Source organism: Garra rufa, chromosome 7 (assembly GCF_049309525.1).
Source record: "Garra rufa chromosome 7, GarRuf1.0, whole genome shotgun sequence".
Taxonomy (NCBI): domain Eukaryota; kingdom Metazoa; phylum Chordata; class Actinopteri; order Cypriniformes; family Cyprinidae; genus Garra; species Garra rufa.
In genome coordinates, this window is record NC_133367.1 from 27,246,707 (window position 1) to 27,270,953 (window position 24,247).

Below are 24,247 nucleotides of genomic sequence, written 5' to 3' on the forward strand. Positions count from 1 at the left end.
TACAGGTGACGATGGATATAAGCAAAAACTTAAACCACATGCCATACCAATTTTTCCAGATAAGGAGTCTAAATGCCCTGGATATTGAGTGAAATCCCTGCTCAGGATGGTATCTAGTGTTTCTTGTCTCTGCCATTTGTAAGCGGTTTCAGTAGCTGTGGTCTACCAAAAGCCTCAAAGGCATCAGGGCTAAAGTTAAAATAACAAAGACGCAGGTCTTTAGGAGGTTTTATTCATCCACAGGTGTCTTCCCATTCTTTTCTCCTCTTCTTATCGCTAAAAAAGCAGTAAAGACTTACATTTCTTCTCTTGTTGCCCTTCGACTGAAAATTACGTCCAAAAAGCCGCACAATGTGGCATCCTAACAGTAGTTTACCTTCCGAGTGGCTTATTCACGAGTGCAACCATCAAAATAATGGCACCCACCATATTGTCAAAAACTATGTGGATTTTTAAAATAACTTTAGTCTTTTATAGGTTTTCTGCTCCATATATTTTAGTAAGTAACATCATTTATGTTATATTAGGCTATATAAGTCTTAATACCCAGGGTTCCCTGTAAAGAGACCAAGTCAGATTTGAGATGTTCACCTGCGAGAACGTCGGTCTCTTGGACGGGATTTTCGGTTTGTGGGGCCGTCAGAATCCAGGTCTGAGATTTCTTCAAGTAAAAATTGAAAAAAAAAAAAAAAAAAAACAACAAGTTGCATTTTAGCACTTCCAGTTCAATCACCCAGAAGTCAAAGGGTAACCAAACACAGTTGCTGGTAGCCATTGACAAACTATGGAAGTCAGTGGCTACCAGGCAACTGTTTGGTTACCAAAATTCTTCTTTTGTGTTCAAAAGAAGCAGAAACTACAGCTGTATGCTGTAGAAACATCTACACTCACCTTCTAGCTCGGAGCTACTGTCGTGCCGCCTCTCGTCTGCGCTGTTTTGAGGACTGTCTTCCACTTCAGGAATGCTGACAAGGAACTTTCTGTCATCCCTCAACACCAACATGGTCAGTTTACCTCTAGACTTTTCCACCAGGTGCTTGGTCTCAAGCAAGGACAGATTTTCTGTCGTCATGCCGTTAATCTAAACCAGAGCATTTGAAAAGGTTAGACAACATTCACATGCTCTGAAACTTTTTCTAAAGAACCAGCGCTTCACCTTCAAAACAAGATCTCCTTCCTGAAGGCTGCCCTCTTTAGCAGCCAGTCCGGTGGGAGTCATGTGTTTGATGAAAATCTGGCTTCCCAACTTCATCCCGTACTCTATGGAGATAAAACATGTTAAAATCTTGGCAAAAACCACTAATGGTTATACAATGCGAAGCCAATGCGATTCTGACCATCTGTGGGTTTTTTCTTGATTAGGGTTGTTCTGATGGGTTTGTCTTGCACATCCTGATTGGGAAGTCGCTTGAAGCCGGACATGATGGCAAGGTCGTGACCGTTGCGGTCAGGTGTCACACTTCGAGCTCGGTTGCGGTTGGTGTCGGTGTAGCGCTGACCCCTTTTCTGTGGCATATCGTCTAGTATGTTGGATTGCGAGGCAGAGCGTGTAGGTTTGTTGCTCGCTGGGATCTGAATTGTGCGTGGCCTCTTCACAGTCTATGAAATACACAGTTTAACTTTTTATTTGTAAACTGAATTCATGGAATTCCGATTAATTATTGCTTTCGTCAATGTTTTCACTTACGATGTTTGCCGTTTTCCCGCAGTTCCTCAGATTTTGGATAGTGTAAAGGGATGTGACGTTCTCCATCGAAACGCCATTCACCATAACTATTTGATCTTTTGTCCTGTGGGCAATAAATCACGTGAGTGTCTATCACAGAAATTCTGCCAAGTATGCTTGAGCATGTTGGTTTTTCCGCCTTGTACACAAACATGACAGGTCAGACAGGATTAGGCAGGATATGTGGGAGGAAGTCACACGTGTTTCGTGTGGAGGTGTACTCACTGAAGACGACCCATGGCAGGGCCGCTGGGAAGCACGTCTGAGACCACCACTGATGTGTCGCCATTTACTGGTTTGTCAAGCCCACCTGACACTGCGAAACCAAAGCCCACCTTTGAATCCTGTAAAACGGAAGGATAAGCAAACGAGAGAATGAATGATAGAATGGACGATCAAACAAAATAGAATGAAAGAGCAACCCCCCCCCCCCCAAAAAAATGAGAGAAGAACGGAATGAAATAGAGGACAAAAGAAGGGAAGACGGGAAGACAGAAAGAAAGAAAGAAAGAAAGAAAGATCAAATGAACAAAAAGATCAAAAATACAAATAAGAATGAAAGACAGTAGCAAAGTAAGGGAACAAAATAGAAGATGAAAAATAAATAAATAAACAGAAAAAAGACAATGAAAGACTAAATGAATGATATAAATGGACAATCAAACAAAAAAGAATGACAGAGCAACCAAAAAAAGAGAAAAAATAGAAAAGTAAGAAACAGAATGAAATAGAATAAAAGACTGAGAGAAGCTAAGAAACAGAATAAGATAAAGGACAAAAGAAAGAAAGATAGAAAGAAAGAACAAAAGTGAAGAGAAACTAAAACCAACAAAAACGAATGAACGAGAAGCAAAGAAACTGAAAAAAAGAGAAGAAAGAGAACAAAAGAAAGATTAAATTAACAAAAAGATCAAAAGTAAAGAAAAAAAACAATCAAAAAAAAGAATGAAAGAGAGAAGCAAAGATAAAATAAATAAATAAATAAATAAATAAATAAATAAAAAGAAAGAAAGAAAGATCAAATGAATGAAAGTTCAAAAATGAAGAAAAAATAAACAAAAACAAATGAAAGACAGAAAAGCAAAGAAATGGAATAAAATATAGAAAGAAAAAGGAAAGATCAAAAAAGAAAGAAAAAAGAACGAAAGAAAGATAAAATAAAGTGAAAAAAGAGGAAAACAAATTGAATGTCAGAAGCAAAGAAACAGAACAAAATAGAAGATGAAGGAAAAGAAAGAAAGAAAGAAAGAAAGATCAAAAGTGAAGAAAAACTAAAACCAACAAAAACGAATGAAAGACAGAAGCAAAGAAACTGAAAAAAAAATAGTGAAAAAAAAGAACAAAAAGATCAAAAATAAAGAAAAAAAAACTAAAAGAATGAAAGAGAGAAGCAAAGAAATGGAACAAAATGGAGGATGAAATAAAAAAAAATAAAAAAATAAAAAGATAGAAAGAACAAATGAACGAAAGATCAAAAATGAAGAAAAAAATTAAAGACTGATAGAAGCAAAGAAACAGAACAAAATAGACAATAGAAAGAAGGAAAGATTAAATGAACGAAAGATCAAAAATGAACAAAAAAATAAATGAACAACAAACAAACAAACAAATGAAAGACAGACAAGCAAAGAAATGGAATAAAATAGAGAACGAAAAAAGATCGATCAAAATTGAAGAAATTTTTTTTATGAAAGATCAAATAAAGTGAAAAGCAAAAAAAATTATCAAACAAAACCAAAATTAGCAAATAAAAAAAAAACAAAACAATGAAATAAAACTGAAAGAAAACAAATTGAATGACAGAAGCAAAGAAACAGAACAAAATAGATGAAAGAAAAAGAGAAAGAAAAGAGAAAAGAGAGAGAGAAAGAAAGACAAAATGCAAAGCAAAAAATAATGAAACTAAACCAAAATCAGCAAATAAAAAAAACAATGAAACAATAAAATAAAATGAAAGAAAACTAATTTTAAAATTAAACGAAACCCCCCCCCCCCACAAATTATTATATTGTGTTCAAAATTATAGATACAACCAACAGAGAGCAAATAAATAAGAGAACAAAATAACAAACAGCAGACCTAAACAAAAGAAAGAATAAACAAATAAACAAAATAAAGACAAAACAAACAAAAATGATACAAAAGAAATAAAGACAAAATAAAAATCAAGTGGATGAATGAAGTAATTTAAGACAAAACAAACAAACAAAAAACTGAGCAATCACACACAAAAATGCCTGGCTGAAGGCAACCTCTTTCTACAGTGAAATGCACCACATGACCCCAAACTTGACATTCCAAAATTCCGGGCGTGTCCCGGTGACAGGTGGAAAAAGTGCTTACGACAATCATGGTATCACAATTGCTCACTAAACTTTCATTCCGTCTCGACTTTCAATTGTAGGGGAAACTCTACACCTGGTGTCACGTTCTCTGACACACCTGTCCAGAGCTCCATAAAGGTGTGGCTACAGCCAATTAAACCCTCAATTCGCAACTTACTTTCGATAACGTGACAGTGTGCTGCTCCCATATCGTCATATCCTCCATGTCTGCTTTCTGAAACGAGAAAGAAGCGGTTTTTATTTATTTGCACGACACCAAACAAACAACAGAAAGATCAACATTCACAAAGCTACCAAACAAAGATCTGCTCCAGTTTTTTGAAGGCCTCACGAGTTCTTTGTGAAAGTCCAGCACTCGGCTGTTGTTTGTCAGCTCGGCCGAGCATGAGAAGGAATGGCTCTAGCTGAGCATGCTCCCACCTGCTGAATTCCTGCTGTGCAGGTACATGGGGGCGGAGCCAAAGCATGACATCAGCGATACCTGACACTTCCTCACCAACGGCTCACCAAACCAATAAACAGACTGACAATACACGTCTCCCCCCAAGTGGCTAGAATCACTGGCATGCCATTGGAAACTTGCCAACGTGTGATGACCTGAATTACAAATACTAGTCGGTTGTGACTGGTAGAGCTGTTATCAGTGCCATACCCCATTCCAAAGTTCATGTTTATCACGGCTGATGCAAGTTAGTTTCTTTATTGTAAATAATGAGCAATGAATGCTTCCTAAAACTGGCTGAATTTTAGTACCTGGCATTTGTTTTCACGTCGATCGTTTACGTGTCCCCAAACAAAGACCTGCAACCATCATGACATACTTCGAGAGCGGTTTCTATTGGACTAGAGAATTTCTGGAATGCTTCCCGTGTTTTTATTGGCCGTTGTTGGCAAAGCAAAGGTCAGAGAGAGTCTGTGTTCACCAAGCTGATCAAGCATAGCCAAACCAACACATCTACAAATACCACTCGTTTTCTTCAGAAACATAAATAATCTAGTTGAGATGCCTTGAAAAAGATATTTGTATAAATTAATGTTAATGTAAGGTTAAATTAAATATTATATAAATTAATGAGCATATTATATTATATAACTTAATACATTCTCTACCAGTCAAAAGTTTTTGAACAGTAAGATTTTTAATGCTTTAATGCTTTTTAATGTCTCTTCGGCTCATCAAGTCAGCATTTATTTGATCTAAAGTACAGCAAAAAGTCACATTTTTGAAATATTTTTACTATTTAAAATCTTTCTATTTGAACATATTTTAAAATGTAATTTATTCCTGTGTTTTAAAAGCTGAGTTTTTAGCATCATTACTTCAGTCTTTAGTGCCACATGATCCTTCAGAAATCTTTCTGATATGCTGATTTGCTGTTCAAGAAACATTTATTATTATTATCATCAATATTTAAAACAGTTGAATACTTTTTTTTTTTTTTTTTTTTTTACGATTTTTTGATTAATAGAAAGACCCAAACATCAGCATTTTTCTAATATAAAAAGCTTTTGTAACATTATACACTATCAGTATAATTTTTTTTTAGAAATTAATACTTTTATTTAGCAAGGATGCTTCAAATTGATGATAAATACATTTATAATGTTACAAAAGATTTCTATTTCAGATGAATGCTGTTCTTCTGAACGTTCTATTTATCAAAGAAACCTGACAAAATTCTACTCGGCTGTTTTCAACATAATAATAATAATAATAATAATAATAATAAAAATCAGCAAATCAGAATATTAGAATGATTTCTGAAGGATCATGTGACTGAAGTAACGCTGCTAAAAATTCAGCTTTGGAATCACAGAAATAAATTACATTTTAAAATATATTCAAATAGAAAACAGTTATTTTAAATAGTAAAAATATTTCAAAATTGTTCATAATTGTTTTTGCCGTACTTTGGATCAAATAAATGCAGGCTTGGTGAGCAGAAGAGATTTCTTTAAAAACATTAAACATTTTTGACTGGTAGTGTATACTAAACTATTCTATAAAAAGTTATTTTATTTATCAGGGAAGCATTAAATTGATTAAAAGTGTATTTTGAATAAAAGCTGTTTGTTTGGTTTTTTTCTTAAAGGGATAGTTCACGCAAAAATGAAAATTCTGTCATTGATTATTCACCCTCATGTCGTTCCAAACCTGTAAAACCTTCGTTCATCTTCAGAATAAAAAGGAGATATTTTTAATGAAATTTCAGAGCTTTGTGACCCTGCATAGACAGCAATGCAACTGACACAATCAAGGCCAAGACATCTATAAAATCAATAGAATCACCTGTTGCATGTGCTCACCAGGTTTCGTGAAGTTTTGAGTTTTCATTTAGGCTTTATATGCTTTTGGGTATTTTTGGACAGCCCCCTTTTTGTAAACGACCACATTATTGCTTCCCAAATGGTAAAATGTCAATATTTTTTTTGGATAATTACTGACCTAGAGACTCCAGAGAATTGCACTGCAGTGTTTTTTTCCAGCTTGAGCGAAAAACCGAGGATTAGATCGCAACATTGTGTCAGTCATTTAACAACCGGTTTGATTGACAGCAGTGGTTCTAGCGGCAAATTGTTCGGAATGAGGAGGCCTCATTCTATCATATGACAAAATGTTGTCGTACAATAAATATTGTGCGTACGTGTGAAAAACCACGCAATATACAATTGTTTAAGCCCTTGAAAAATTCAATATCTATTTCACGTCAATAGGACAAACGGTTGCATAGTTATGGACGTTTTTGTTTTTTTTCTCTTTTATAGCACCACCAAGTGGCCAGGCTCCACTACTTTTGTCATGTGACCTCAGATCACAGTTTGGTGAAGATATTTAATTTCATTTAAAAGTTACAGCTGTTTTAGTAAAGGTGGCCCTGCCCCTTTTGAACATTTTGGCGTCCCTTTGCTACTGAAAGTCGAAAGTCAAATAAATGTTAACATTTACTCTCCAGAGAATCTTCCTGCAGTGGTTTGGTTCCAAATGGGCGAAAAACTTAAAACTAGTTCATAAAAGAAAAAAAAAAAGAAGATAAATACCCAAATATTACGTCAGATGACGGACGAATCCGAGGCATGCATCCAGCGTGAGCCAAGGATTCCAACGGCATAAAACACTTAAAGGAATAGTTCACTTTCAGAACAAGAATTTACAGATAATGTCCTCACCCCCTTGTCATTCAAGATGTTCATGTCTTTCTTTCTTCAGTTGTAAAGAAATGGTGTTTTGAGGAAAACATTTCAGGATTTCTCTCCATATAGTGGACTTCTATGGTGCCCCTGAGTTTGAACTTCCGAAACGCAGTTTAAATGCAGCTTCAAATGGCTCTAAATGATCCCAGCCGAGGAAGGTCTTATCAAACGATCGGTTATTTTCTAAAAACATTTACAACTTATATACTTTTTAATCTCAAACACTCATCTTGCCAAGCTAGACAAGACGAGCATTTGAGGTTAAAAGTATATAAATTGTAATTTTTTTTAGAAAACAGTCTACATAAGTAATTTAGCTAGATAAGACCCTTTTTCCTCGGCTGTTATCGTTTAGAGCCCTTTGAAGCTACATTTTGGAAGTCCAAACTCGGGGGCACCATAGAAGTCCATTATATGGAGAGAAATCCTGAAATGTTTTCCTCAAAACTGACTGAAGAAATGACTGAAGAAAGAAAGACATGAACATCTTGGATGACAAGGGGGTGAGTACATTATCTGTACATTTTTGTTCTGAAAGTGAACTACTCCTTTAAGGGTGAGCCGTGGTGAAGTTGCCGGTGGTGAGTACTACCCTCCCTCTTAGGTTCAAGTCTTTTTTTTAATTTTTATTTGTTTTTTATTTTAGATGAAGACTGACACGGAAGAAAAGAAATTGTTAAATAAAGTATCTTTTTTGTTTTGTTTTCTTTGCGTACAAAAAATTCTTGTAGCTTCATAAAATTATGGTTGAGCCACTAATGTCTATGGACTATTTTAACAATGTCCTTACTATCTTTCTGGGTCTTCAACGTGTCAGTTGCGTTGCTGTCTATGCAGGGTCAAAAAACTTTTGGATTTCATCAGAAATATCTTAATTTGTGCTCTGAAGAAAAATGATTAACAGCAACTTTTAAAACTGTTTCACAATATTGCTGTTTTTATTGTACTTTTGATCAAATAAATGGAGCCTTGGTGAACATAAGAGAAACCAAACCCAAACTTTTGAACGGTACAATATATATAAAAACTATGACTACACAGGATGCTAGTATCACTTTGAAATTGCGTAGATTTCTGAAATGAAACTAACTATGACTACTGTCGATGACAGCAATGATAGTCATAAAGGAAGTGCCTCACACAGAGGAGAGCAGGGATGCAAATATCACAACTACCCTTTTCGAGGAAACTCCCTTCATGGAATATGCTGGACTCTAGTGTTCCTACACCTGTTTTAACAAACTATGCTGTAGTTTATGATTATATGAAACACATCAGTGCACAGAGAACAAAAACAAAGCTAATGGGTCACTCCATTCATTTATGTGAACTAGCATAAACCTAACCAGCTGGATTCTTGAATCATATGGACCACTTTTATTTACTTTCATTGTATTAAAAAGAGCAGCTAGGACATTCCTCAAAATATCTACTTTTGTGCTTTACAGAAATAAACAGTCTTTAAGTTTGAGTTTTAAAGGACATGAGGGTAATAAAATGATCATAGGAATATTTCATTTTTGGGTGAACTATTCCTTTAAGGGTCAAGTCACATGTAATGAAATGTAATGTGTAGAAAAGAATCTAGAAAATGCCTGAAATCACAACCCTGCCCTTAAGAAACACACACATGACTCCTACAATTAGTGTATTACCAATAAGTACGCTATTTGCAAATTTATCATACACAATCTGTACATAATTAAGGCTATTTTACTCTTCCGTAACTCTATAACAGTAACAAAAGCCTCACAGTACAACAGGTGCAAGTCAGTATTTACATTCCCGTCTGTGTAAAGCTGTCATTACACGGCTCAGATAACACATTACCTTGTTTAGTAAACTTAAACTTGTTTAGTACTCCCTTTAAATCTCACTTCCATTTTCAGTCAGAACTAAACAAGGCCACCCTTATTAGCATAGGAACGTAAAGAAAGCAGGGTACCCGAAATATTGGGCTAGATGCACCTGACGCCCCACCCACTAGTTCAACAAATCCTTTGGTACTTAATATTTATTGTTTCTTAAAGTGACAGGTCACCCAAAAATGAAAATTACCCTATGATTTTCTCAATCTCAAGTCATCCTTTTGTCTTTCAGATGAATACAATCTGAGTTATATTAAAAAAAATTGTCCTGGCTCTTCCAAGCTTTATAATGGCAGAGAATGGGTGTTGAGATTTTGAAGTCCAATAAAGTGCGTCCATCCATCATAAAAAGTGCTCCACATGGCTTCAGGCAGTTAATAAAGGCATTCTGAAGTGAATCGATACATTTGTGTAAATAATATCCATGTTTAAAACTTTATGAACTGTAATAGGTGACGAATGTGGAAGAGTAGAGAAGAGAGCAAATCAAAACACCGGTCATGAATTCGAAGTACAAAATGACGATTTGAAAAGAGAAATTTTGGAGGATTTCAATACAAGTCAGAGGAGACTGGTTTTCCTTTGCTGTAAACAAAACTTGCAGTCCTACGTAATCCACTGGAACGGCGCTCTCTTTAAACACACATACGACAGTTAGCGAAGCTAGAGATTGAGGTTTATAAAGTTTTAAATATGGATATTTTTCTAACACCAAATCATTAATTCACTTCAGAAGGCCTTTATTAACCTCCTGGAGCCGCGTGGAGCACTTTTTATGATGGATGGATGCACTTTTTTGGTCTTCAACATCTCAACACCCATTCACTGCCATTATAAAGCTTGGAAGAGCCAGGAAATTGTTTAATGCAACTTTGATTGTATTCATATATATATATATATATAAAAAGAGTCATATACACCTAAAATGGCTTAAGGGTGAGTAACTAATGAGGTAATTTTCAATTTTTGGGTGAACTATCCCTTTAAGTAGGCCTAATTAAGGAGGAACTGGGATGTCTAGCTGGACAGTTTCCATTATTTGAGACAACGCCACCTTATGAAGGTTTATTTAAGGTTTCATAATCCAGACTTGGCATCGAAAACCACAAAAATGTCTTTTTTTAACTAAAGTGACTAAGAACAGTAGGTTTTCCTCTAAAAACAAACCCTCGAGTTGCTAAAGGAAGCTGACGAGGTTATACTGACAATCATTACCCCGACCTGTTAATGTTTAATCTGCACACTAGTGAAGGTTTCGGCATATATTGGGTTTGAAGAAGCAGAACATGAAGATTAACACTAAGTATTAAACTTTATCATGTGGGTTAGTGAGATTTAGTATACGATTGTGCACAATCTGGAAGCAATATCTGTTCTGCAGAAGAAAGGAAATCAAACAGGTTTAGAACGACATGAGAAATGACAGAATTTTCATTTTTACGGTGAAATGTCCCTTTAAGTCAACTATATCAAGCAAACAACATGCTAAAAACCACTCTGAACACCTTAGCAACAGAAAAACAACAGGCACAATGTTTAGTTGGATTTCCCATATCAAAGATGTGGGCTTCATCTCTGTGGTTACAGGATAAATTTAGAAATTTAGGAAGTGTCAAAATCTAAACACTTTTTTCCAAAAACTTGAGCGTGGTCATCTTACTGGAACCACTTCACACCCTCAGGCCAACAGTCTTTGACAGGAAATGTAGGAGGAATGTACAAAAGTCAGATGGTGTTGCGTTAAGGTGTGCCCCCTCAAACAGTATCTGGAAACGCTTGCATAATAGGAGAGACCACAAGTTTCTGGTGGTCCAGCCCAGCTCTTCAGAACTATTTACATTCATTTATTTATTCATTCTTCATCCTAACAGAAAGCATTAGGAAACAAAGAACACATTTTCTACACACCTTGCCAACTGGGAACATTCCTAAAACTTTGGGGAACGTTCTGGCAAAGTTCCCTCAAAGTCACAAATAAATGTTCCTTCAGTAACATAACGATAAACAATCTTAATGCTTTGTTTCTCTAATGTGTGCTTAACCAAGAAAATCAATTGTAAAATGTCTTGAACATTCAGATAACGTAATGGAAATGTTAGCAAAACATATTTTTCTTAGCAGGGCAGGTTGGCCTCAATACTCAGACATCAACACACCTCAGTTTCACAGCGTAGAAACTTAATGATCGACTCAAGATACACTGACAGTTAAAGGGGTGAATACTTTTGATGACAGGGGAAAAAAACACGTCCTTCAATACTATATCTTCGACTCAGACGTGAATAGCATCACTGAAGAGAAATGTGGATGTATGGGAAAGCTGTTTCTCGAAACCACACAGAAACTACAAAGCATGTATTGACTCAAACGAGTGGAAGAACCAGTAGAGCGAGATTAGGCGGAGTTTACTGCAGCACTGTTTCAATCATTGACCTCGAACTGCGAATCGGTTCTTTCGAACACAAGTTCAAAGAACCGACTCTGCAAACGCGCTAAAATGATTATTCTTGGTTGACTCTAAAACTGGTTCTCGGTTCATTACGAGTCAGAAAACAAACAAAAACGTTCTCTGTTTAGTTCTGTTCACCCGAGAAGAATCACTTTTTCATGTACGATTTCAATCGTTCAGACAGGATTTGTGAACTGGCTCGGCATGTTCATGAAAAAGATTCGATTCAAAAGAACTATCTTCTATAAGATATCGCTTATGTTTATGACATTTTTAACGGGTTCATATTTAATAGATAGGCTAAACTGAAATCAGCTGACATTCACAGTTAGCTGTCAATAAGTCAGGATTTTTAATAGCCAAAAACAAACAATACGGTTCGTTTCTAAATGAAACCACTGTGTTCACAAGACTGGTTCAAAGGACATAATGGCTATAAAAAGTCTCACAACTAAAACTAACAATGTTTCGTACATGAAAGAGACATAAGGTGCAACATTAGTAGTCAGGTTTGGTAAAAACAAATAATTGTACGGTTTGTTTCTAAGGGAGTCTCTATACAGACTGTAGAAACAGAAACTGCTCAAAACTGATGACCAATAAAGTATCTTTTAACAACAATCTGGCAACATATACTCCGCGAATAACTCATTACCTAGACAAGCAGAGTATAATAAACATGTATCATCTTCTAAAACACGAGCTGTGGGCCAAATCCAAAGACCACACGGAGCAGGTTTTATGTTTACACAATGTCACCAATAATGTTTACCATTTCGCCTTAATTTCCAGTCAAACAACTTACATTTCGGTAAAATGTAAAACATGACTCAGGCCAACACAAGCAATCGATAAACACAACAGAGCAGAGGACAAGCAAAACAGTCGACTAACCTTATTATGTGTCCGCTTTAAAAACTAATACTTAAAATTCACAGTTAATTCCGTATCGGAGGCCTTACAGGGCCTGGCACCGGTCGTTTTCTAATAAGGTTTCGTTATATTTCCTAGCATCTATCTATACAGCACCTGAGCGTGTACCTGTAAGCGGGGGGAGGAGTTTAATACAGGTGGGTTGGGCAGTTTCGTCATGAAGCCAGTTTCTATGGCAAAATAGCCTACACTGAGTCTCTAAAAATATGTTAAAATAACGCAAGATAATTTGAGGCTTACTTTGTTTTTTTATCGTAATACATGTTCTTTAAAATGTTTTTAGATTTTTTTCTTTGTTATTTTGTCTGAAAATACTTATATATGTCTCTGAGAAAATATTTTTCATTATTTAGTGTAAAATAATTATTTTCCCTATGCTACAGCGCCCTCAGCTCGGAAAGCGCGGTATTGGCGCGCTCACACGCCTGACTGAAGTGCGTTAGCGGCTGCTAGTTTACCTCAGTGAATGAATTCACTGTCTTTTAAGTTAACACGATTCCAGCTTGAAAACTAAGGTAAGATTCTTTAAAATAATAGGAAGAGCTACATATATAACATAAAATAGCGGGCTACCATAAAATGCTCCGTTGTTCTACCGCGTTTGCTAGTTTCTTATATTTTCAAACAGGAGTAGCCATCCATTTCTAAGCTATACTGTAACTTAACTTTATGGTTCGTGGTGTCTAGTGTGATACAAAATGGTATAATTTTACTTAATTATGACATTTCAAAAGATATAATGGTGTTAACGTGACATTGGTACCAAAACCATGATGTGATGGTAATACCATGGTATCATTTGAAGTACCTTACAGAATTATTTAGATCAATGGTTGTCAACCAGGGGACAGATGAACACTAGGGGGCCTTAGTAAACTTCCAAGAAGCCACAATGTTTTCTAAAATGAACTGGTTTGAGACATAAACTAACATTATATTTATATACACTACCAGTCAAAAGTTTTTGAACAGTAAGATTTTTTTTTTTAATTAGTCTATTCTGCTCACCATGCCTGCATTTATTTGATTCAAAGTACAGCACAAACAGTACAATTTTGAAATAGTTTTACTATTTAAAATAACTTTTCTATTTGAATGTATTTTAAAATGTAATTTATTCCTGTGATTTCAAAGCTGAATTTTCAGCATCATTACTCCAGTCTTCAGTGTCACGATCCTTTAGAAATCATTTAAATATGCTTATTTGCTGTTCAAGAAACATTTATTATTATTATTATTATCAATATTTAAAACAGTTAAGTACATCTGAGCATTATCTGAAATAAAAAGCTTTTGTAACATTATACACTATACCATTCATAAGCAACAATATATTTATATCTTTTTTGGGGGAAAGAATTCTAGAAATGAATACTTTTATTTACCAAGGAAGTTTAAATGGATCAAAAGTGGTGATAAAGACATTCATAATGTTACAGAAGATTTCAATTTCAGATAAATGCTGTTCTTCTGAACTTTCTATTCATCAAAGAAACCTAAAAAAATCAGCTCAGCTGTTTTCAACAGATGTTTTTTTGAGCAGCAAATCAGAATATTAGAATGATTACTGAAGGATCATGTGACTGAATGATGCTAAAAATTCAGCTTTGAATGAAATCACAGGAATAAATTACATTTTAAAATACATTTAAATAGAAAACAGTTATTTTAAATAGTCAAAATATTTCAAAATGTGGCTGTTTTTGCTGTACTTTGGATCAAATCAATGCAAAAAACATTAAAAATCTTACTGTTCAAAAACTTTTGACCGGTAATGTAAGAAAAACATCAGCTAACTACTCTCCAATTAAAATGTATACAATAAAATTAGTAATATTTAAAATGTATTTATTTTTCTTTAAATGTTATGAGTAAACTACAATTTTTGTAAGATAACAATACAACAAAGTTAAATAATTTATCACAAATAAATCACACAACACACTGTGTAATCTGAACATTTTATTTTTTTGCTTTGTTTATAACAAAGTTTGTAATATGTTCCGTTCTTTAGATACAAGTAGAAAACAATTTCTTTAAGAAACAGTCGAAAGGCACAATTTGTATTTTTTACAATATATACAACTGGATCTAAATTATAAATAGGCCTATCGAAAACGACAAAAGCATAAGAACACAGGAATACAACGGTTTAAAACACATATAGTCAGTAGCATGTTTTTCGTTCATAGCAATAAATTACGTAAATGCCATATTGATATAAAAGCGAAGCCAACGAATCGAGATGTTTACAGTATTGAACATTCCCACGAAGGGCCATGAGCAAACAAACATGGCGGCACTGAATCACAAACTAGACAGAAACTCATTGATGCGGTTTTAGTGCAAATCATACACAGAGCAAGTCAAATACATTTCTATTAAGTAACAGGTTCATTTGACTTTGTCCCAGTTTCATGGCCTTATCGTATAGTGCTGTCGTTGTATAAGGTGAGTTAAGTCACATGTTTATCTTATTGGCTGTTTTTGGGGAGGCACTGTGAAAGCTAAATGGATACACTAAAATATTATTGAACAATGAGTGTGTAACAACTACCGGTATATGCGTGAAAAAGAACCCACATGTAATTTCACAAAGTTTCAAGTGCAAACGTGGCCGAACGAATTTCCCTTACTGAAAAGAATAAGATAATAAAATGTGCAGTGAATATGCAATAATGGCTAAATAAATAATATTTATTATGTGTCAACGACAGGATTTTACATAGAAGACGAACCGTATCTTTACGCAGACATTAAACATTTAGATATATTTTATCTGATTTAAATAACTAATTGAACATAAATTTCATCCTGAGATCGGGAGTGGTTTAAACACCATAGAGCCATGAAGTGAATATTTGGGCTATTGCTGTGAAAATATTTAAGACTGTATCAATTGTATAAAGAATGAAGATAAACAGAAATAAGGAACAAAATATTCAACCACCCAGTGCAGGAGAGCAATGTCTAGCAAAATTTCATTTTGCTTCGAATTGTCGTTTTGTTTGCTGTCTGCACAAATATCATAGTATCAATAGAAGTTATAATCTAAAACACGTTCCTTTAAAATTAAATAAGAATAATCAATTCATTGTTATAAACGTTAAATATTTAAAACGTTAATTCATCTTAACTAAAGGGCTTAAATTCAACTAGATAAAAGTTTTATAGCCCCATCTGTGACTGTACCAGGCATGCATTTCGCGTTAAGACGGAAGGACTTTTCAGTTTCTAGGTCACAATGAAAATATTGTATTATTAAAGGGACGAAGTGCGACTCAAGTGCTTTGGAATCAATAAATCAACCAGCTAATAGATTCTGTTGTATTACATTGCGAGACGGGACAGCAGGACAGACTGTTCTACTTTAGAACAACAGAGAGAGACAGCTGCACAGGTAAGTGATCTGTAGGTAGTTACGCTCTCCTACTAGCACACTGTTTCAAGGCCTGATAAATAAAGGCAATAAATACGTTACAAACATCTGCACGTGAATGGTACAGGAGTATGTGTTTGCGTCTACATTCCACCGTATGTTCCAAAGGCACATTTCGACAGTAGCCTCCTCGGGAAAAGTGTTTTGTCTAACAGAAGTTTGTCGTGGAAATGTGAAGCTGATGATTGTCCAATGCAAAACAAAGCTTCTTGCTGAAGTGAACTTTGCGGTAAGTCTTGCATATGTGAGGCACAACTTCAGCTAGGACCACATGAAATCTGTGGCCATTGCAGAGAAAAGACTCTTGAGGTACCATTTGCGGTTCCTCCGGTTGGCGCAATGGAAGAACCCTTTGAAAACCTCTAGGCAGATGGAGAAAATCTTGAACTTGTCCTGAACTGAAGATCTCTCAGGACTCAAAAGTACATTTGAGGCACCTTCAAAGGTGCCTGGAGCTTCCCCAGAAGGTTCCTCCAATGAGGAACCAAAATGGTACCTCAAGTGTCTTTTCATCTTGAGCAAAATCTGCTGTACGTTGTGGTATATGTGGTATGATTTTCACACTTGCGCTTGAACTATTTTTGGTGAATCAATACACTTTAAAGCCTCAGTGTATAAAATTCAGCATGTTGAAACTGGGATGACTGATTTGGTAACTATCCTGAAGTTACGACAAAGTGTTTAGGGATCATACTCAAGAACAGAGTGAGCTTCCTCCCATGTTGTGAAGCAGAATCTCATTCTTGTGGAACTAAAGTAATGACCCCTTAATAAAAGAAAGTCTTTGAGGCATTTAAAATATATATTGAAGATCTCTCAGGACTCAAAATGACATTTGAGGCACTTTCAAAGGTGCCTGGAGCTTCCCCAGAAGGTTCCTCCAATGAGGAACCAAAATGTTACCTCAAGGGTCTTCATCTTGAGAAAAATCTACTGTATGTTTGGTATGATATAAGCTAAACAAACCTTGAATCATTTTTGGTAAATCAATACACTTTAAAGCCTCAGTGTATAAAATTCAGGGTGTTGAAACTGGGATGACCAACTCGAGAACAGAGCGAACTTCCTCCCATGTTGTGAAGCAGAATCTCTACCTTGTGGAACCGAGGCCAATGGCGGAGCAGGACGCCGGCAGTGGTCAGACTACAGCCCTGAGTATGTGCGCATTTACTGGAGAGTCCAACTGGAAGGATCTCACTCGGGTTGTGGGTACTTAATGACGGACTGCCGTGATTCAGCTCCACCTTGCAGCATGCTGTTCAACACCTCTCGTACGTTTATGATGGTTTCGGAACTGCAGTAGTTGTTGGGCAATGGGAGCATCTGCTGGTCTTGCGACAATGAGGAAGAAGATGAGGATGGCGTGAGCGAGGGAGTGAAGGGGGACAAGGAAGAAGAGAAGGAATTTGACAAGACCATAGGTACCGATGACGAAGGTGCGTCTGAAGAGGAAGAGGCAGGGACAGTCTGACTAGGAGGTGTTATGAATGAGTCCAAGGACAGTATCATGTCATACAGCTCTTTGTCGTGTGCTGAACTGCTTTCCTGTGTGGCCTGGCTCTCCTGCTGAGGTTGCTGCTGCTCTTGAATAAACTCTTCAAAGTTGAAGTCATCCACTGTTGGTTCAGGTTGCCTGGGGAGGTTGTCTACACCCAGGTCAGCTTGAGTGCTAACTTGGGAAGAGGGCGAGGAACTGTGAACCCTTAAGTGTAGGAATTCGTCCAAAGGTGTTTTTATGGAGGGGAACGAGGGGAAGGAGATGTACTGAGTGGCTAAGCTGGCTAAGTTGGGAGGTGGCAAAGATGAGGTGAACATATTCGGGGTGAAAAACTCTTGCCGCTGAGCCATCAGCCTCTGTTGCTCCTCAGCCTGGCGCTGTTCCTGAGCTTGGCGTTCCTTCTCTTGACGTCGCTGTTTCACCTCCGCATCCATCCTCAACAGCTCCTGACGTACCTTTGACACGCAGTTTTCTGGGATTTTAATACCTAGGTGAAAGACAGAACATTAATTACACAAGATGCAGACTTCCTTTAAATGACTCCAGTGGTGTCACTGACTCTCCAACCCAGAGGTTGGTCCTGGAAGACCACTGTCCTGCAGAGTTTAGCTCCAACCCAAATTAGACACACCTAAACCAGCTAATCAAGCTCTTACCAGGCATCCTAGAAACTTCCTTGCAGGTGTATTTAGGCAAGTTGGAGCTAAACTCTGCAGGACACCGGCCCTCCAGGACCAAGTTTGGGCACTCCTGCTCCAACCTTTTTGGTTATCAGCTCAGAGCAGGGATGCTCAAATCTGGCTTGCAAGATCCACTTTCCTGCAGAGTTTAGCTCTTCGGGTTGCCTGAAGAGGTTGTCTGCTCCCAGGTCAGCTTGAATGCTGACTTGGGAGGAGGATGAGGAACTATGAAACCTTAAGTCTAGGAATTCCTTCAAGGTTTTTTAATTGAAGGGAATGACGTGAAGGTGATGTACTGGGTGGGTAAGCTGGTCAGGTTGGGAGGGGGCAAAGATGAGGTGAACAAATTTGGAGTGAAAAACTTCAACCAAGTTGGATCAAAGGTAGGTACAAAGAGCAAAACTCTGCAGTAACGTGGATCTTCCAAGCCAGATTTGAGGATCCCTGGCCCAGCACATCACATCCTGCTGGTCAGGAACTCCTCAGGAATGGTTAAGAGGGTGACTCACCAACTTGTTTACTGCTGTCTTTGGTCTTGAGGCGGACAATCTGGAGAATGCTAGAGTTGGTGATGTCAGCGACCACATCAGACACACGCTTCCAAACGCGGAGCAGAGCGCCACACAACATGTGATACTGACGCAATCGAGTGCCCATTAAGCACTCCTGACCCTCCTCTACCTTTTTGCACCTCCCGTTCCTGCAGAAAACATGCATACATGTAAGATTCTCTTAGCTCAGTTTGGCTAGTGCCACGTCAGAAGTTGGGAAGGTCTTGTTTCTTACCAGTTAGCATGGCTACATTTCCTGAAGGAGAACATGAACTGATTTTCCCAGCTATCCTGTGCCTCCTCCGGAGTGACCTGAAGCAAGAGTAGAAAACATCACTTAAACAGTGTCTTAAACCTGTAATGCTCACTAGATGGCAGCAGAGACGTTTTCCACAGCAGTTTTAGGAAGGTCTTCTTTGAGAGCTGCAGTCCTGTAGAGTTTAGCTCCAACCCTAATAAAGGCTCACCTGCCTTTAGCATCCCAGTAACCCTTCAGACCTTGATTAGATTGTTCAGGTGTGTTTGACAAGGGTTGAAGCAAAACTCTGCAGGGCTGCGGCTCTAGAGCCACCCAGGGCCTAATAAGTACATTTATGATGAAGAGTTTGAACACACCTTGCGGTATTTTTGTTGGAGGTTATCAAGGCTTTCCGTTTGGGCCTGCTTGCCGATGTTTGGTTTGTAGATGATCATGTTGTGCTCCTGGCCCTGCACGGCTAGCAGCACGCATGGATATTTACCTCTCAACTGCAAATGAGACAGGCACAAACATGTTCAACCACAGAGTCGACTACGGAAGAACTCTAATGATACATGAACCCTCCTTTACCCCTGAAAAGAAAGATTCTTCCACGGAACCATCTTTCCTGTGTCACTAAAAGGAAACTACATGCAAATTTGAAAATATGTGTTTTTTCGCTTGTATACTCACTTTATGGGATAAATAGAAGCCTTCATCCGGGTTGCTGAGAGTTTGGACCTTCTGGAGAGCCTCCAACCATGGCATACCTCTATCTACACTTATCTGTGCAATGAAACAAACAGTTCTGTCAGAGATAATGTTCGTCAGACTAGTTTCCAACATGTTCTGGCTATGATTGGATGCCAAATCTATGCAAAGAGAAAGGTCTCACAGTGTGGTTTATTCTCGGTCAAGGAACTACTTATGGTAACGGCTGTTAAACCTGTCTTCATTGCGTAAGCTCTCAAAATAAACTTTGCTCTTGGTGGGAGACATGATTAGCGTGTTTTGTAGTGAGTGTCACGGATGAAACTCAAGCGCCTTAGGCATGTTTTCCAAGCTGTTGTCTACAAACCTATATATGTAAGAATCAGTGCAACTTTCTTGCCAAAAAACTGACCTTGTACAGGATAACTTGACCATCTTGAGGATTTCCCGCCGTCAAGAACTTCTCCTGCGTCTCCTCATAAATCTGATCATTGCCTGGTGCCAGATCTGGGAGAAAGCAGATACTTGTTTGTCACCTAAGCAGATCGATGCAACTTCAAGTACCACACCAACAGAAGAAGTGCTCCTTACCCAGAATTCCCATATCATATTTGCCTTCTTTCTTGTCCTTTTCAATCAAGTAGTCGAAATTGTCCGTAAAGTACTGAAAGAGGGAGTTCTGTTTGTGCACCTCCAGGCCTAGTATCCGGTTGAGGAACTTTGTGATATTGCAGTCTGAAACAAAGAGGAGTCACATGATGGATGCATGTGATTATCATGTGAGGAAATACATCAGGTGCAATACGTCTCCTGTGATAACCTTACCTTTTTCAGTGTTGATGCCCAAGCGTGATTGACTGCATAGCATGCCTACGTCCATCATACCATGCTTCATTTCTAGGATTAAAAAGCATTTGTGGTTTTGGTGAGATCAAGGTTCTAGCTGATCCACATCTTAACAGTAAAGCACAAAACCCATTTACCTTTGAAGAACATGGCATCGCCACCAGGATAGTCCTTTGGAGGGGGTACCTTGCTTTCAATCTGACCAAGGATGGCTTTGGTAATTTTATCTAGAGCTTTGGTGCCATACTATGAGGAATAGCCAAAACAGACCACGGGTTAGTCTATAAGTATTTTTAGCAGCGTCACTGTTCTATGTCAAACAGTTACTCACTTTATTTTCAAAGTTGTATTTGCTTAGGTCTCTCGACTCTGTGGCCCTCCTGTCACCATGAGTCAGAGCTCCCTGTAAAAAACAAACACGTAGGTTTGAAATGTCAGGAATGAGGTTTGAATGTTAAGGTTTTAAGTGCTCATCCTCACCCTCATGTTGTTCCAAACTTGTAAGACCTTCGTTCATCTTCGGTGCACAAATTAAGGTATTTTTGATGAAATCCAAAAGCTTTCTGACCCTATATAGACAGCAACTGACACTTTTAAATGTTTAAGGCTTAGAAAAGTACTTTTTGCGCACAAAGCATTCTCATGGCTTCATAACATTACAGTTGAACCACTGAAGTCCCATTGACTATTTTATCAATGTCCTTATTACCTTTCTAGGCCTTCAACTTGTCAGTTGCTTTGCTGTCTATGCAGAGCTAGATAGCTCTTGGATTGCATCAAAAAATATATTAATATGTGTCTCGAAGATGAACAAAGGTCATACAAGTTTGGAACAACACGAGGGTGAGTAATTAATGACAGAATTTCCATTTTTGGGTGAACTATCCCTTTAACTATAGAAATGGAAAACCAACTAGAAGTTGCACGCACCAGACTCTCTAGCCTCTTTGCCACGATGGACGCAAATCGCCTCTCGCCTGCCAGTTCAGAGATTAGGAAGATGTACTCCGGTGCCGTGACTTGGTTAGAACGATGAGTACGACCTGAGGAACAGAAAGTGTCATTAACTAGTTGTTGTGGTACAGTGACAACTATTGAGACTCTTTATGGGAAGAGAGCTTTGATGACAAGATTAGAGGCTGTGGCTGGGTGATGCAGGTGGAATTATTGAAGCTATGTGGGGTGTTGACAGTGTAACCACTTTTCAACAGCACTTGCGATCTAGCCTGGAGCTGGTAGACTGCCCCACTTAGAGTAGACAAAATAACTGGTGTATGGCCACAAACTTAATATGTAAGCACGAGGTAATGCTGCCTACTCACCAAACTGCTGGATGGCCCTGTCTGCACTCCAAGGCAGCTCCAAAGTCATGTGAACCCTTCGACGTTGATTCTTCACCCTTCTGTCGGCCTGAAGTGAGATCCCAGAACTGGCTGCTTCGGATATGATGGCTACCAACTGAGAAGAGTAATGGAAAGTTTTACTAGATGCACTAAAGGAATCAGAGCCTAAAGGTTAGAGATTTCCTTTTTGAGATTTACCTTCTCTCCATTCATGAAGCGATCTTTCTCTTTGAGGTTGATTTGGTCGATAGTGTGGCCCTGCTCAGCTCGAGACTCGTATCGGACGCTGCCATCAGGCCGACGCACCACTCGGCCTTTACGTCCCGTCATCTGGGCACACAGAAACACAAAGAATGTTTAGCCCTTGGACACAAACCTTATTTTTGAGTTAAGGTGTAACTATCCTTAGACCATTAGAATAAACAAAGTACCTCGGATACTTGTTCTGGACCTCCAAATTTATCAATGAGCTCATCCAGTGTGTTAAGAGGTAGTTCTTTTCCCAGCTCAGCGATCTTGTTGAGAAGCCCTTGTTTCATCTCCTCTAACCGTGCTAGAAGAATAAAAAGTAAAAATCAATTGCTTTTGCCTACTTTAACAGTGCTGTAAGTGATATATGGAGATAATATGAGTTACACCAACATACCCATTTGATAGCTGGTTTGATCGACAAAGATGACGTCGTCAGTGTTGTCTTGGACTGAGTCTGGCGAGGAGTTGGAGTCACTATCCATCACGTCAGATTCAGTGCTGCTGTCATCGCTGATGTTGATCACTCCTGCTATGTCAGTACCGTGTCTGGGTTGCTTCGTCTGCCGTCCCCGTGGCTTACCTGTGGAAGAACGTCCCATCAAACCATGAGGCTAAAACCAAAGACCAGCGTTGTGTAGACAGTAATACTAAAGCACAACACGACTCACGTTTTCTCTTGTTCCCTGCTCCTTTTTCTCTCCTCTGCTTCTCGGACGGAAAGTGCTTGAGGACCAGCGATTGAAACACCCCCCTGAGAAACACACAAATGCAGTCAATTAGAAGTGTTTTCGTGTAATGGCTGATGACTTAGGGAAGTGGTTATTATCAGGTGACACTAGGTTTCAGAATGATACAAGCCTTTGACATGACCACACTAACACATATTAAGAAACCTTTCTATCATTGTGAAACTGCAAGTGCACTACTCTGAAAAGTAGTCGTCATGAGGTGGCCATAAGGTTTCAATGATGCCTGAAATTCACTTACTCGGCAGCAGATACGAATCTGTCCAGGTGGCCGTCGTTTTCGTCAAGGACTTCTCTGGTTCGAGCCTCACCTGTTGACTGTAGCCCTATCACGATACACTAGAAAGAGGAGAAAAAGAAGTGTAAAATGCCTATAGCAACAAATACAGTGAGGGAAACAATTATTTTATCCCCTGCTGATTTTGTACGTTTGCCTACTGACAAAGAAATGATCAGTCTATAATTTTAATGGTAGGTTTATTTTAACAGTGAGAGACAGAATAACCTCAAAAAAACCTTTCCCAAAACATAAGTACTTGGTGGCAAAACCCTTGTTGGCAATCAAGTCAGACGTTTCTTGTAGTTGGCAACCAGGTTTGCACACATCTCAGGAGAGAATTTGTCCCACTCCTCTTTGTCACTAGAGTTATGAGGCTGATGTTTGGCAACTCGAACCTTCCGCTCCCTCCACAGATTTTCAATGGGATTAAGGTCTGGAGACTTGCTAGGCTACTCCAGGACCTTAATGTGCTGCTTCTTGAGCCACACCTTTGTTGCCTTGGCCATGTGTTTTGGGTCATTGTCATGCTGGAATAACCATCCACGACCCATTTTCAATGCCCTGGCTGAGGGAAGGAGGTTCTCCTTTGATGCGGTCCAGTTGTCCTGTCCCCTTAGCAGAAAAACACCCCAAAAGTATAATGTTTCCACCTCCATGTTTGACAATGGCGATGGTGTTCTTGAGGTCAAAGGTAGCATTCCTTCTCCTCCTCCAAACACAGCAAGTCGAGTTGATGCCAAAGAGTCTCATCTGAAGACATTTCACTTTCACCCAGTTCTCGTCTGAATGATTTAGATGTTCATTGGCAAACTGCAGACTGGCCTGTACATGTGCTTTCTTGAGCAGGGGGACCTTGCGGGCGCTGCCGGATTTCAGGATTTCTTGTAGCCCATTCCAGCCTTGTGTAGGTCTATAATCTTGTCCCTGACATCCTTGGACAGCTCTTTGGTCTTGATTGATTGCTTCTGTAAACAGGTGTCTTTTGTACAGGTAACAAACTGAGATTAGGAGCACTCCCTTTAAGAGAATGCTCCTAATCTCAGCTCATGACCTGTATAAAAGACACCTTGCAGCCAGAAATCTTGCTGATTGATAGGGGATCAAAAACTTATTTAACTCCTTAAAATGCAAATAAATGTATAACTTTTTT

General features: G+C 38.2%; 2 protein-coding genes across 3 annotated transcripts in view; both read right to left on the reverse strand.

Annotated features, from left to right (window-relative positions):
• Positions 1-12,606, reverse strand: part of tjp3 (tight junction protein 3) — a 28,371-nt gene extending 15,765 nt beyond the window's left edge. The window contains exons 1-8 of one of the 2 annotated variants that reach the window (XM_073844089.1): positions 12,475-12,606; positions 4,229-4,285; positions 1,952-2,070; positions 1,688-1,790; positions 1,338-1,599; positions 1,157-1,260; positions 892-1,081; positions 592-661 (exon numbers count right to left, since the gene is read on the reverse strand). In XM_073844089.1, the coding sequence (XP_073700190.1) occupies positions 592-661; positions 892-1,081; positions 1,157-1,260; positions 1,338-1,599; positions 1,688-1,790; positions 1,952-2,070; positions 4,229-4,276 (896 nt within the window). In that variant the 5' untranslated portion in view covers positions 4,277-4,285; positions 12,475-12,606. Of the gene's footprint in view, positions 1-591; positions 662-891; positions 1,082-1,156; positions 1,261-1,337; positions 1,600-1,687; positions 1,791-1,951; positions 2,071-4,228; positions 4,286-4,365; positions 4,498-12,474 lie in introns of those variants that run through there. The other variant, XM_073844088.1, reaches the window with a different exon arrangement.
• A 1,856-nt stretch (positions 12,607-14,462) lies between these two features.
• The window catches only part of sbno2b (strawberry notch homolog 2b), a 51,303-nt gene continuing 41,518 nt past the window's right edge, over positions 14,463-24,247 (reverse strand). Inside the window, exons 12-28 of the mRNA XM_073843643.1 lie at positions 23,059-23,156; positions 22,740-22,822; positions 22,466-22,651; positions 22,251-22,372; positions 22,018-22,149; positions 21,799-21,934; positions 21,407-21,519; positions 20,808-20,879; positions 20,614-20,722; positions 20,456-20,527; positions 20,222-20,365; positions 20,043-20,137; positions 19,613-19,705; positions 19,297-19,428; positions 18,917-18,993; positions 18,640-18,830; positions 14,463-17,937 (exon numbers count right to left, since the gene is read on the reverse strand). Coding sequence (XP_073699744.1) covers positions 17,147-17,937; positions 18,640-18,830; positions 18,917-18,993; positions 19,297-19,428; positions 19,613-19,705; positions 20,043-20,137; positions 20,222-20,365; positions 20,456-20,527; positions 20,614-20,722; positions 20,808-20,879; positions 21,407-21,519; positions 21,799-21,934; positions 22,018-22,149; positions 22,251-22,372; positions 22,466-22,651; positions 22,740-22,822; positions 23,059-23,156 — 2,646 coding nt within the window. The 3' untranslated portion in view covers positions 14,463-17,146. The remainder of the gene's footprint in view (positions 17,938-18,639; positions 18,831-18,916; positions 18,994-19,296; positions 19,429-19,612; positions 19,706-20,042; positions 20,138-20,221; positions 20,366-20,455; positions 20,528-20,613; positions 20,723-20,807; positions 20,880-21,406; positions 21,520-21,798; positions 21,935-22,017; positions 22,150-22,250; positions 22,373-22,465; positions 22,652-22,739; positions 22,823-23,058; positions 23,157-24,247) is intronic.